A 14395-nucleotide genomic window follows, 5' to 3' on the forward strand; every position below is an offset into this window, starting at 1 on the left:
CGATCTTGGATGTGGAGGTCCTGGGCTGGTGTGATTACAAGTGGTCTGCGGTTGTGAGGCCGGTTGGATGTACTGCCAAATTCTCTGAAACGCCTTTGGAGACGGCTTAAGGTAGAGAAATGAGCATTTAATTCATGGGCAACAGCTCTGGTGGACATTCCTGCAGTCAGCATGCCAATTGCATGCTCCCTCAAAACTTGGGACATCTGTGGCATTGTGCTGTGTGATAAAACTGCACATTTTAGAGTGGCCTTTTATTGTGGCCATCCTAAGGCACACCTGTGCAATAATCATGCTGTCTAATCAGCATCTTGATATGCCACACAGATTTGTGAACAATATTTTAGAGAAACAGGCCTTTGGTGTACATGGAAAAAGTCTTTGAAAGATCTTTGTGTTCAGCTCATGAAAAATGGGGGCAAAAACAAAAGTGTTGCATTTATAATTTTGGTCAGTGTATATAGAATTATTAATTATCTAAAAAAATATATAGATTCATTAAATTTGAAATAAACAATTTTTTTCTGGACAATCATGAATGTTTATGGTAATTATCCACATTATTTATTTGTGTAGTATTCTAGTTTACATGAACGAAAAACTGCTTGTGAAATTCCTCATTTTCAAGTTGTTCTGGATTTTGTGACATTTTATCTGAAAATCAACATTTTTTTAAATTTAGTCAGTCATTTGGTCAGTTTAAAGGTTAGATGATGTAATTTTGTGATTTGTGACATTGAATTGTGTTGAATATCAGTGTTTTTGTTAATTAGGGATTTGTGAACACATTTATGTTTTTAAATTTTTGGAGTAAAAATAACTTATTCTTTTTTAGTAAAAAGGCAGAGAAAATAAGAGTGGAGATTTTCTCGTCCCCTAGTAAGGGCCCTGGCTGGTTGCGCCCTCTTGTGGCTAAAATTTCTCGTTGTGAACGTTATGTAATATCGCGATGCTACATATCCCGAGATGTGAGCCCGCCTTTGTGAAAAATACGCATGCGCCTTCAGTCACACGTGCTGTCTTCTCTGAAGCGCGCAGCAGTGAAGATGGCGGACACAGAAAGTAAGACCGTGTTTTATGCATCTGCATTATTTTTTGCATAGTATCTGTAATGTTGTTTAATATTAAGCTGTATTTTGCTTTGTATTTGTATTCACATATATCATGCGCATAACAAATTTGGAAGTAGGTCGATTAATAGATGAGTTCTCAACTTCAGCCATACGCGTGGTAGAGACTCCTGGGTGCATTTAGAAATGCAAGGCTTATGCCTACACATCTGCTTTATGAAATGTGTTTTGCACTCATTAATATTATTTCTACTACTAGTAGGAAATCTTAGCATGTTTCCTCAACACAAATAACCTGTCATTAGTTAGCTAGTGTTATGGAAACTAAATATTTTTTCTGCTTGCGTGGACACCTGATATCTTACCCGTTTAAGAATTTAATAAATAGCCTTAATAAATCACAATGCAGTAAGTGGTTAGAATCCAGTGGCTGCTTTAAATCATCTGTTTCTGAAAACCTAAAATCGCAGTCATTTAATGATTGTAAGTGATCGTGTGTCTTTTGCTACTTGTAATTGTAACGTAGCGAAATGTGATATGTACTGACAGTGGTTAAATGTAATTTAACGGTAATAATGCGACGTTAAACTACCTTGAAAAGTTAGAACCGTAAGCCAAACTCCACGTGTTGGCCACACACGCCACGTGGTTCCGCCTCACTAGTCTTCTACTAGTTACTGCTAACTACAACCAAAACTTTGTGTGCAGTTAAATACTGCTTATCTTTCTCTTAAATAGAAGTTTGTTAAAATGACTTATAACGGATATTTTTTGTTATTTTGTCCTCAGTTGGATCAGCTAAGAAAGACAAGAAGAAGAAGAAATTCTCAGAAGGAGAAATTGGGGTAATTTTTTTTTCTTTTTTTTTTTAAATATGCATGCACTATTAATTTGTTTGATTTGTCAAAATGTTAATCTACGTAGCCTTAAACTTTAATGTGTAGATACATCAACACAAATTTCTGCTTGCATGAATGTTATGTGACGTACAACCTGTAACTAGCTGTTTTGGAAGAAAATGTTTACATTAAATAGATTTTTCAATATGAATGGTCGTTTGATTTGTGCCTTTCTTAAATACTTGCTTTTCTGTAAATTAAGGCATTTAAGGTTTAGTTTATTTTCAGAACAAAAATTTACAGATGACTTGCTCACCTCCTTGATGTTCATGTCTTTCTTCACTTGTCAAGAGTGTTGGCATACTCTTCCTTTCAACTTAAGTTCTCTTTACTTGGTCTTAAGTTTTGTCATAAAACCTGCTGAAACCCTGTAACATCATAGATGCTTGTTAAGAATTATGCATTAAAATGCCTTACTAAAAAGCTTTTTGTTGTAGAATTTTTGGTAGTGCCAAATTTTGGTATTATGACAACGCCACCTGATTTCAAACCAGATGTTGGTCACTTTCAAAATCAGCTTTCTAATACATTTAAATTGTTGCCATCAGGACATTCAGGAAAGCGGAGACTTCCTCATCAAACCTGAATCTAAGGTCGCAAGTTTGGACACGTCTCAATGGCCGTTACTGCTGAAGGTCGGTATCCGTTTACCCACAGATCTTTTCCCCAAACGCACGTGTGGCATGATGAACGTGTTTATCCATTCGCTGAGCGCCGCTGGTTCTCTCCCTCAGCGGCCTTGCGGCCCGTTCTGGTCCGCAGGGTTACAGCTGTCTGATTCTGCTCGGCCGGTCCAATGTTCTATTGGGTCGGCCACGGTGGAATCCGACGTGCTGGTGCGAGGGGTCAGACCGGCTCTGACAAAGACGAGTTGACGTTTCTGATCACACATGCATTGCTTGGGTTTTGATATAGTTGCTTCTGCTTTGTGTTCTTGTTGTGACCTATAAACCTGCTTATCTACAGAACTTCGATAAGCTCAACATCAGGACAGCTCATTACACTCCTCTGCCACATGGCTCGAATCCGCTCAAGAGGAACATACATGAATATGTCAGGTAGGAAATCTTGAATTGTTATAGGGTCATAAGTTGAGTGAAGTTATAAAAATGTCTTGCATGACACACAGCCACATGATGTGATGTAGATTGCATTAGCACTCTGTGCAAAGATGACTTGCTATCTATCACCCGGTACTGATGGTTTTCTCAAAAATGCAAGTGTTTTGAGTTGTACTCGGAGTTGCTACAAGTGGTGTTTTTTTTATCCATCCACCCAGGACTGGTTTCATTAATCTGGACAAACCCGCCAACCCCTCTTCCCATGAAGTCGTCGCTTGGGTCAAGAGAATCCTTCGTGTTGAAAAAACAGGCCACAGTGGCACTCTTGACCCCAAAGTCACAGGGTGCCTGATCGTGTGTGTGGAGCGAGCCACGCGACTGGTTAAATCTCAGCAGAGCGCAGGTGGGTTTGCAGAAACCAGATCAAGAGTTTTAATATTCACACACACTTACAGTAAAATTAGTGGCCTTTCCTTACTACTCTTGTGCCGTTGCTTTTAGGCAAAGAGTATGTGGGCATAGTACGGCTGCACAATGCGCTAGAGAACGAACACCAGCTAGCGAGGGTAAGTAGGACTGTGCTCTGCCTTAAAGTAGTCATGTTGGTCAGTATGACTGTGTGTATATATACAGTGCACAGCATAAATGAGTACACCCCCTCTGAATAAATATAAAAGATGTATTTTCTTAATGAACACTAATGGCAAGATGGCAAATTCGAAATGTATTAAATGCATATTTAATAAAACCAAAAAATATATGCCAATACTCTCTGTAAAATAAGTAAATTAGCCAATTTTGTTTAAATGAAGGTTTTCAGAAATGAGTAATTCAGCAAATGTATAATATTCTAGTTCCTCCAGAACTTTAAAGATGCTGCTTTGACCCTTCTTGGCACTGTGTACAAGTTCATGACAAAATTCCACATCTGTCCTGTTTGACTCTTGGAGGGCATCCTGCTTAAATGCCCTGCTCTTTAATGGAGTTTTGCTCATCTCTACAGAATCACCCATAGAGTAGGTGCTTAAGAGTGTTAGGATTGGGTGAAATACATGTCCAGTGAAGGATTTTCACTTCGGGAGAATGAATATCTTCACTGTCATGCTGAAAAAAAATTCCCAAACATGCAGGGAATGAGGGGAGGGTAGCATCTTCTGTTTCAAGTTTTTGTAATACATCACACAGTGGTGAGTAAATTCATGACAGTACTTATAAAGCACAATTTCCTCACACCTTCAGCACTCATACATCCCTATAGAAGAGCTTTACTACCACTGAGTGTCACTGTGGGTACCAGGCACTTCTCACTGTACTCCTCCTCTAGCAACACCATAACATTTTTGATGCTTTTTGAATTTGAAGTTGACTTGGTCTCTTGAGACCAGAGTATGAATTCCTAAAAGTCTATATTTTGTAAATATGGGCTTTGGAAAAGGTTAAATGAGTTTACTTTGGCTACAGTAGGTAATTCTAGTGGTGACAGCAACCATGCATGTCTGCATGCTGTATCATACTCTTTGAGTGTCGTCTTTTGATAGCTTTTGCCAGCTCTAAAACACTTGTATGGTATTTCTCGGTCAAAAAGTCACTCATCTCTGAATGAAAACTTAAAGTGAAGACTTGATTATTTTAGGAGTCTTGTCACAAGTCTGTTGTTTTTGAATGTTGGTGTCATGTCAGCACATTCCATTGTTTCCAGCATTAAGTCTGATTGTGATTCAGTAGGCTATAACACTTAATTAATTATTCATTTTTAGTAACTTTCAGGAGGTTGTACTCATTTTTGCAACACATTTTATCACTTTGGTAAGAATCTTATTTTCCTGAATAATTTTGCTCTCCAAAGAACCCTAACATGTCTTCTAAGTAAAGAGTAATTGCTAAATTTAAGTTTTAGAGTGGGTGTACTTATTTATGCTTTGCACTGTATATGATGTCTCTCTCTCTTTTTATTTTTTTTTTAGTATATATTTTAATTTTAAAAGGAGGTGCTTTTTGTCTGTATATTATTCCTTTATTTTAAAAAATCTACTTCTACATGAGTTTAGAATTTAGACTACATGAGAACTGATGTCTGTGCGGAATTGAGACAAAGGGATATTCTAAGCACTTGTGCCATGTTGGTTACGGCGGTTTGTTGTATGTGCGATGATGAATGTGTTTTATCCATTCTCTGAGTGTCTCCGGGCCTCCTCTCTCTCTGGTCTCCTGCTCTCTGCTGTAGCGTTCTGCTGCAGCCGCTGATCTGGAGGCTCATGCAGGTTTGGTAGGCCTGGTTTCACCAAAGAAGAGCTGACACTTCTGAACACATACACATGCTCCCCGTGTGACTGTAATTGACTACAGGAAGTCTGACGGAGAGATTTTTCAATGTTTTGTGCTTTTCCCTGCAGGCTCTGGAGTGTTTGACAGGAGCCCTGTTCCAGAGGCCTCCACTCATCGCTGCTGTGAAGCGCCAACTGCGAGTGCGAACTATCTATGAGAGCAAGCTTATTGAATACGATCAAGAGAGACGATTAGGTAAAACTTTTAAAAGGTTAAGTCATCATGAAACCTGCACCCTATTTCTATTATTTACTATTTATAGAAATAAGGCTGGGTGATAAGATTTTTCAGTAAAGATGATCTCTGGGCGTTTTTTCTGATTTGTGTAGGGCCCCTATGATTTCCGTGTTTTAGAAAACAGGAACGGAATCAATTCATATAAATGGAATTTACTGTGTAACACGGAATAAATTAAAAGTAGGTCATTACACTTAAATCAAATCGTGACATGTACTAGTATCTCTAAACATTAAGATTTACTTAAATATGAATTGTTCACATTCTGCGTGTCTTGTGTGTGTGAATGGCACAGTGTTGTTTACTACACACAGACTGAAGTGCACGTGGCACTCACTGTGATTTCAGTGTCTGCCGTCTCGCCAAATGAGGACATTTAATACTTGAGCAACGTTTCCAGAGTTGCTCTGAAGTTTCGTCATGAGCGTTTTACCATTTATTTTGAGAGAAACTATGGTCATATCATATACATATAACGTAAAAATAAGTTCAGTTTAACTTGAAGACATATTACAACTGTTTTGTGGAATGTGTGCAATAATAATACTACTAGTGCTACAACTATATTACTAAAATTGTTAAAACTTTTATTTAATAAGGAATAATCACACTTTCTTTCATGTTTTGATTTTAATAGTATCTTTGTTTGCCAAATTTTGATTTGATTTAAAAGAGAAATTAAATTTATATTTTATGTCTTTTGATAACCAGAATATTTAAATATTGTAAATATAAATGTTGTTTTTATTCATTCTTTTTTAGTTCATGGTAACTAATGAACCTTATTGTAAAGTGTTACCATAATTACAATTACAGAAAGGTATAAATATATGCAAAAAATGTAAATAGTATATTTATATTAACAATGTATTTTTCATCCATTTTAATTAATGGTTCTATTGTGTCATTAAAAAAAAATGCAGTTTTTTTTTTTTTTTTTTTTTTTAACACTTTAAAAGTTTAAATTAGTTTTTTTGTTCATTTCATTAGACACCTTTTTAATTATGAATTTGTGTTAAAACAAACACAACATAGAAAAAACCTGAAAAGGTTTTAAGGGGCCCTAAATTAAGAGGTAGCTAATCTGCAAAGTTTAATTGTGAAGAACAAGTTATGTTTTCTTTCATTTTCAATGTCTAAAGAAACATGTGGAAAGCATTTCTTTCCTCATTAATAAGTGTACAAAAAATAAAAAAAGTAGCTTTGGGGGTGACACATTACAAGTTACATGAGTAAAGTGATCAGATTACTTTTTTCATGTAACTAGTAAAGTAACTCGTTACTTTTTAAATTAACAACAATATCTGTTGCCTTTTCAAATGAAGGGCCTTTACAGTTGCCAAAAATGTAAACTTTTGGGTTTTTATTAAGAAACGAATAAGCGAGCCCAGTCTAGGTGATTGTTTTGTGGAAGTAACATAATGGATTACTTTTCATACAATGTAATTAAGTAACAGAATTAGTTACTTTATGGAGTGATGCAACATTGTAATGCATTACCTTTAAAAGTAACTTTCCCCAACACTAATAATTAGTGATTATAGTGATAACGCTCAATAGCATATGATATGGAAAGTATGGTGATTGTCAGTTGTATCTCCCAGCCCTATTGTGGATGCAGTTTCATGTTGACTCTTATTCTGAAGCCACATGATGTGATGTAGATTGCATTAGCACTCTGTGCAAAGATGACTAGCTATCTATCACCCTTACCTGATGGCTTTCATGCTCTATAATGGCTTTGTTTGCAAAGTGCAAGAATTTCAGTAATTGTATGTTCTCAATTGATGTGCAGGTATTTTCTGGGTGAGCTGTGAAGCGGGGACATACATTAGGACACTCTGTGTTCATCTGGGTCTGCTGCTGGGAGTCGGCGGTCAGATGCAAGAGCTGCGAAGAGTCCGCTCCGGTGTGCTGGGTGAAAAGGTACGTCGAAGAAGTTGCCGAAGTCTGCAGATCCAAAGTGTTGAGTTCAGTTCTGGGCTTTCTCCCCAGTTCTGGTAATTAATCTTTGGTAAAGAAAATGGCTGGGTGATAATGGAAACATGAAGCGGTTTTGCTTTGACCACCTTCAACAAACTTCAGCCTACATTAAATTCTAGACTCTGACTTCTAGTATTAAATTGCCTGAATAAATACATTATTTGTTGTTGAATCAGTACAAATCAGTCAAAAACTGAAGGATCAGGGCCACATAAAAAGCTTTTTCATTGGCTGATACCAGTGTTTGTTTCTCCAAGGATAATCTGGTGACCATGCATGACGTGTTGGACGCCCAGTGGCAGTTTGACCACAACAAAGATGAGACTTACCTGAGGAGAGTGATCTTCCCTCTGGAAAAACTCCTCATTTCACACAAACGGATCGTCATGAAGGACAGCGCTGTATGAAAACTTGTTTGTGCAATTCAACATTCCAGACCGGTTATGAAGTCAGCCAGTCTAATAATGCTTGTTTTGTAACAGGTGAACGCTATATGTTACGGCGCTAAGATCATGTTACCAGGCGTCCTGCGGTATGAAGATGGCATAGAAGTGAATCAAGACATAGTTGTTATAACTACTAAAGGAGAAGCCATTTGTACAGGTAAATGTTATAAATAACTCTCAACCCCAGTATGCACCATTCTAAGCCACATGATGTGAATATAGATTGCATTAGCATTACTGCAAAGATGACTTTCTATCTATCACCCTGGACTGATGGCTATGTGAAATACTGGCTAAGCTACAGCCACATGTCTTTTTGCAGATTTTAATTATTTTGACTTTTTTTTTTTTTTTTTTTTTTTTTTTTTTTTTTTTTTTTTTTTTTTGCAGCGGTTGCCCTGATGACTACGGCTGTCATATCCACATGCGATCATGGCGTTGTTGCCAAAATCAAGAGGGTCATTATGGAGCGAGACACGTATCCACGTAAATGGGGCCTTGGACCGAAGGTGAGAAGCGTTCAGAGAAATCACACAGCTTATTGGTGAATGCAGTGTTTACTTGTATTTTTAAACGATATGTTTTTTTTTTTTTTTTTTTTTTTTTTTCTTTTAGGCTAGTCAGAAGAAAATGATGATCCAAAAAGGACTTCTAGACAAACATGGCAAACCCAACGGCAGCACCCCTGCAGACTGGAAAGAGGGCTACGTAGATTACAGGTACACTTACTTCTGAGCTGATATTATAGTTTACTTGTATGGATTATAAAACACTTTGATACGTTAATGCATGCATCTCTGCTACAAATTACAGTTCCATTTTGGAAAACAGAGCCTTTATTGCTTTTGACACCACAGTGTTTATTTAAGCAGAGCAGAAACGTCGCACAGTAAATAAGTTATGCAGATAGTCTCATGGGTGACAAGCGAAAGATGATTTTTAAGTCGTTGTAAAAACATTGAATAGACATTACAAAAAGTAGATATTAATTTAAACACTCAATGCTACATTGGCCTTAACATTTTTCAGACGGTGTATTTGAAGAGGCATTTAGGTGTTTAGACTTTTTTTTTTTTTTTTTTTTTTTTTTTTGTTTGTTTGTTTGTTTGTTTGTTTGTTTGTCACAGGCAGCAAGAGCAATATGACACTGAATTTGTCCTATCACGAGCTTAAACGAATCATATGAATCAATGATTCAAAGGCCCATTCATAAAGAGAGCCATTTACTTAATTCCTTAATGAATCAGCTGTTTTAAAGACTTGGTAACGAAGCTGTTTTAGTTACATGACTTAAATTATATGACAAATTACTTAAATGTTTCTTAAATTATCTTATGTTCCATAGTTTACGTTTGGCCATTGCAGCCTAAATATTTGTGTAATAAATGTTATGTTGAATCAGTTTTTCTTTCTAAAGCTGCAATTTGTAATGTCTTTGCAATGTCTACTTGTATATCACTTTTGCAGTCATGCAGGTATTTAGGGGGAAAACTGCTCTAAAAACCCATATAGGAGGAATTTTGCTATCATATCTTGAATTTTAGGGCACATAAATTAATTCATAGGCTACATCACACAGTTGGTTGTCCTGCATTGTTTATCAGCATTAGTGGATGCAGTGACGTTAATTTGAATGTTTTCCCGTAACTAATCATACTAGATTAATGCATTAAATCTGCAGCCCTAGAAATAAGCCCCAAAAAACGCAACCTGTGAACGTCCTAAATCGAGAAGCTCAAAACGTGCCCAAAGTCGACTGACTTGGCAACTCTGGTAATTCTGCGAGTTTGCCTGTGTTTCTTAGCATCAAGCTTGTGTAAGTACATGTCAAGCAATTACATAACACGGAGTAAAGTACCTTTGAACACTTTCATTTGTCATGGTGGACTTGGATGCAATTCTTAAAGCGTCCACAAGATGGTGCAAATCATCAGTGGACAAGCTATTACAAAACCCAAGGAAAAGGGCTTAAATGTGAGGGGGGAAAAATATTGCTCAAACCAGTTTTGTCTGCAGTGTGCATGACCGCCACTGACCTCTGTGGACAAACTTTTTTTACGCTTTTTTCAGACTTTTGAGCCGTATGGATTTGAAACAAAAATTAATTTGATTGTTTTTCTTCTCCTAGCACACAGAAGGGGAAAAAGAGTGAAGAGGCCGGTCAGACGGCAGCAAAGGTATAATTTCTGAAGTGCATGGATAAATTTGCACTTTTTTCATGTTAACACTGAATTATAACAAGAGCTATCCTTGATTTTTGTAGAGGAAGAGAGATGAGAGCGGAAGCGAAAGTGATGCGGCAGCTGCTCAGGGCACAATGACAAAAGAACTCAAGAAGGAGAAGAAGAAAAAGAAGAAAGAAAAGAAATTGAAGCTTGCAGAAGAGGCAGCGGCGGAGGCTCCAGCACAGGAAGAAACTGAGGTGAGCAGGGCTTGGAGCACTTTTGATAGTTGGTTTGGATGAAATGCAAAATAAGAGATGTGGCATGTCTTCATTCACTGTTAAGGCTGTTAAAATTTAATTTAACTTTGGCTTTAACTTTTTTTTTTTTTTCTGCCCACACAGGTTACGGAGAGTGCAAAGAAAAAGAAAAAGAAAAAGTCTAAAGATGCTGAGGCAAGCTCAGATTGAACAGAGACTCGTGTGATATTATTGAACCAGTAAATTTAAGAGAGCAGACTTTTCGAATGGAAACTCATTCTTCCATCCTCACCCACCTGTTGGTCATGTCTGTGTTCCAGTGTCACAGTGGACAGTGGGTCAGTCAAAGGCCATCAGTTTGTAAATGGTTGCGGTTATGTTTTTTTTTTTTTTTTTTTTTTTTTATGTTGTGAAAATAAAACCCATGTTGCCTGGGTTTATTCATGTATTTGAATAGTTTTTTTTTATTATTGTAAATACAGAAATTGTAATCCTGTAATCAAATGAAACATGACTGACTTTTTACAAAAAAAAAAAATGCCTCCTCTTTTTTTTTTTTTTTTTTTTTTTTTTTTTTTCTTTTTTTAAACTGGTTTTACAGTAGTTTGTAGACAAATGTGTCCATATAGTGGTTGCTGTGACCCAGTCATTTCTAAACATTACTGCAGACTGTTGCACGTTTTTTTTAAAATTTAACCATTTTTGCTTGGTTATCAGAGTTTGTTCATTTCAGTTTAAGAAATAACAAATTCATAGCTTTATGTCCCTTCAAAAAAAAAAAAAAAAAAAATCCCGAAAACATGATATAGGAGAACATAGAGGTCATATTTGAGAGAGGGAGAGAAAAATTTTAATTTGAGGCCCAAAGTGAGCAATAATATGCAATCTGCTGCAGATTCTAATATGGTTAATGTAAGATGAAATTCTGATGGTAAATCAATGAGTGTTATAATGGACTGCCTAATAGGCATATGTGACCCTGGACCAGAAAAACAGTCATAAGTGTCCCTTTTTTTTTTTTTTTTAAATTGAGATTTGCACATTATCTGAAAGCTGAATAAATAAGCTTTCCATTGTTGTGTTTTGGTCAAATATTGTCCTACCCTATAACAAACCATGCATCAATCACAGAGAAAAATCACCTTTAAAGTGATTAGAAATTAAGTTCTTGGCAATGCAATTTACTAATAAAAAATTAAGTTTTGATTCACTTACAGTAGGAAATTTACAAAATATCTTCATGGAACAATACAATGTATTTTCGGCTATTGCTACAAATATACCTGTGCTATTATGACTGGTTTTGTGTTCCAGGATCACCTAAAAAAATCAGTGGGCTCCTTATCCTAACCGTAGGTCTGTATCCTCTGCATCACGGAAAATCCTTCAGTCAGGACAGTGGGTTTACACAAAGCACTATTAGTTTGTGTTGAACCAAGTTTCTATTTTTAGCAGTTTTTTAAGCAATATCTACAGATTTTTTTTTTTTTTTTTTTAAAGTGTAATTTAAGTGACGCTATCACGTAGCTATTCTTGTATTCGTATCTGTTGAATATTTGAGGGCTGTATTTGTCATTGTTTGAAAGGTAGTGTGCTGAACGATCACAGGGTTCCCCACAGGTCCTTGAAAGTTTGTGAATCTGAAAAAAATTTTTTAAGGCCCTGGAAAGTTTGTGAAAATAAACATCCATAGATACAGGTCCTTGAAAGTGCTTGAATTCATTTTGTGCAAGATGTTTTCTGGAAAAAATGACACATTCTCTCCGGTCCGCTAATGTGTTATTGTGCCAACACTTTGTGGCCTATGCATATTAGCTTGCTTGATTTACGTTAGTTATGTGCATAGTTACGTGTTACGTTAAAGAAGTCCACTTCCAGAACAACAATTTACAGATAATGTACTCACCCCCTTGTCATCCAAGATGTTCATGTCTGTCTTTCTTCAGATGTAAAGAAATTGTTTTTTGAGGAAAACGAGGTGCCCCGATTTTGAACTTCCATAATGCAGTTTAAATGTGGCTTCAAATGATCCCAGCCAAACGAGGAAGGGGCTTACCTAGCATAACATTTGGTTATTTTCATAAAAATAATACAATTTATATACTTTTTAATGTCAAACGCTTGTCTTGTCTTTCTCTCCCTGAACTCTGTGTATTCTAACTCGAGACAGTTCGGTGAGTAAATTATCTGTAAATTGTTGTTCTGGAAGTGGACTTCTTCTTTAAGTGTTTCTCACGAGGTACTTTGTGTTGTATGTTGCCACGATGTTCACACGCCTCCCATCCAATAAATTGCAATAGGCTAAGCTTTATGTTTTGTTACTTTTGATATGAAAAAGATTTCAAATTCAAAAGCAATAAATATCGTTTTGACACTCCTTAATGTGGCGTGATAGACTGCTGTAGCTTAAAACTGGGTACTGGCCTGTGCATAATCAAACACATAGCAAAAGATTTGTGACGGTTTCATTTTTGTTCTGGATCCTGTGCTCTGCTGCCACACTGGAGCGCACTCGCCCACAACTGGACAGGGGTGGGAATTACAGTTACAAGTTACAATAGATCACCCTCAGTGTAATCTATCGAAGTGACGGACGGCCTTCAGATTTTTTTTTTCATCACTGATAGAAAAAAAAATTGTCAATGATAGACGATATTCGGTTAAGGCGACCTCTGCTTACAAAGTAACATGACGTAACCTTGCTCTCACTTGAAATGTGTCCCCACATTAAGTCCTTGAATTTGAGGGTATTAGACCTGGAAAGTCCTTGAAAGGTCCATGAATTTGAAGTTAACCAAGGTGTGGGAGCCTTCACTGTGCATTGAACATTCTCTTAAAATTCTGCTTTGAACCAATGAAACAGCTTCCCACTTCATCTCGTCTTTCCTCTCGACTTTTGTCGGTCAGTACAGACTTTCTTGAATCATGAATGATTATAAATATCAGTGTTTTGTTCAGCTGAATTATAATAGGGAGTGATATGACAGCAGTGTTTATTCTGCAGATCTTCATGCTAAAATGCACATTACATCAGGTTTAAACATAGCCAAATGTTTCTGGTGCCACTGCACAAATTTAACATCTGTTTTTCTTACTAAAAAAATACAACTAAATCAACAGTTCAAAGGATAGTTCACCCATAAAACAAAAAACTGTCATCATTTACCCACTCTTACGTTGTTCCAAACCTGTATGCTTTTTTTTTTTTTCTGCTGTTGAACCTGAAAGGAGATATTACGAAGAATGTTATGGTAACCTAACATTTGCTGGTAGTCTTACATAGCATGGAAAAAATATTATGGAGGTCAATGGCTGCCAGCAACTGTTTGACAGAATAAGTAAATCTCTTAAAGTGCTGTGTTAAATAAATCTCTAAATTAGCTTGTCTTAGTGTGTAATAATGGTAATCATAATATTTATATTATAAATTATGTATTAATATACATTTAGAACATGCAAAGATTAACAAATCATGTTGTTGTAAAATATACTTAAATTAATTTTGAATGTATTATGTTTTGACACCATTTTAATACCTAAACATTTTACACAAATTCATGACATCATTCGTCATTAGACACTGTTAATGTTAGTGAGAATCTCCTGATCTCAGCTTTGTTTGAGCCCTTATGAGTGTGTGTGTGTGTGTGTGTGTGTGTTATCAACAGTGTTTACAGTTCTTGATAGCCAGTTGATTATGAGACAGCGACTACCTCGTAGAGAGAAAGCGGAGGGAGGAGGTGAGTGTGTGAACGGGGTCAATCCCCTTACAACACTGACACACACCGACCACACAGCGGCGCTCCAACATCATCCTGACAAAAAGCCTGCTGCTACCCCGGAGAGAACGCAGGGTTGCCAAGTGAACTACTTTTAAACTGTTGCTTCGGGTTAATGGGTTAACATTTTACTACTACTGTATTCTATTGTATTGTACAGGTGCGTCTCAAAA

At 36.6% G+C, this 14395-nt stretch overlaps 1 protein-coding gene and 5 non-coding genes across 6 annotated transcripts; all 6 read left to right on the plus strand.

Moving 5' to 3' along the window:
- Positions 1 to 1007: 1007 nt before the first annotated feature.
- dkc1 (dyskeratosis congenita 1, dyskerin) lies at positions 1008 to 10850 on the plus strand. The gene is made up of 15 exons (XM_051093772.1): positions 1008 to 1062; positions 1860 to 1915; positions 2518 to 2604; positions 2936 to 3027; positions 3249 to 3433; positions 3532 to 3596; positions 5424 to 5550; positions 7388 to 7518; positions 7833 to 7976; positions 8058 to 8178; positions 8412 to 8530; positions 8637 to 8740; positions 10150 to 10198; positions 10285 to 10443; positions 10588 to 10850. Exons 1-15 carry the CDS (start codon positions 1047 to 1049, stop codon positions 10651 to 10653), a joined length of 1521 nt encoding a protein of 506 aa, XP_050949729.1. The 5' UTR covers positions 1008 to 1046; the 3' UTR covers positions 10654 to 10850.
- On the plus strand, positions 2648 to 2857 carry LOC127153097 (small nucleolar RNA SNORD17). The gene has a single exon (XR_007825186.1). It is a non-coding gene; the product is annotated as a small nucleolar RNA SNORD17 (small nucleolar RNA).
- Positions 3098 to 3174, plus strand: LOC127153088 (small nucleolar RNA SNORD83). Its single transcript, XR_007825177.1, has one exon. It is a non-coding gene; the product is annotated as a small nucleolar RNA SNORD83 (small nucleolar RNA).
- LOC127153087 (small nucleolar RNA SNORD83) lies at positions 7238 to 7314 on the plus strand. The gene has a single exon (XR_007825176.1). It is a non-coding gene; the product is annotated as a small nucleolar RNA SNORD83 (small nucleolar RNA).
- Positions 7549 to 7686, plus strand: LOC127153094 (small nucleolar RNA SNORA36 family). Its single transcript, XR_007825183.1, has one exon. It is a non-coding gene; the product is annotated as a small nucleolar RNA SNORA36 family (small nucleolar RNA).
- LOC127153089 (small nucleolar RNA SNORD83) lies at positions 8224 to 8300 on the plus strand. The gene has a single exon (XR_007825178.1). It is a non-coding gene; the product is annotated as a small nucleolar RNA SNORD83 (small nucleolar RNA).
- Positions 10851 to 14395: the final 3545 nt, after the last annotated feature.

Source organism: Labeo rohita, chromosome 21 (genome assembly GCF_022985175.1).
Source record: "Labeo rohita strain BAU-BD-2019 chromosome 21, IGBB_LRoh.1.0, whole genome shotgun sequence".
In the NCBI taxonomy this organism is placed as follows: domain Eukaryota; kingdom Metazoa; phylum Chordata; class Actinopteri; order Cypriniformes; family Cyprinidae; genus Labeo; species Labeo rohita.

Excerpts from the sequence above, each read along its gene's own strand:
- dkc1 (XM_051093772.1), top strand. Across the intron at positions 7,519-7,832 it reads CCGGTGTGCTGGGTGAAAAG|GATAATCTGGTGACCATGCA; the intron begins GTACGTCGAAGA and ends TGTTTCTCCAAG. Across the intron at positions 10,199-10,284 it reads CCGGTCAGACGGCAGCAAAG|AGGAAGAGAGATGAGAGCGG; the intron begins GTATAATTTCTG and ends TGATTTTTGTAG.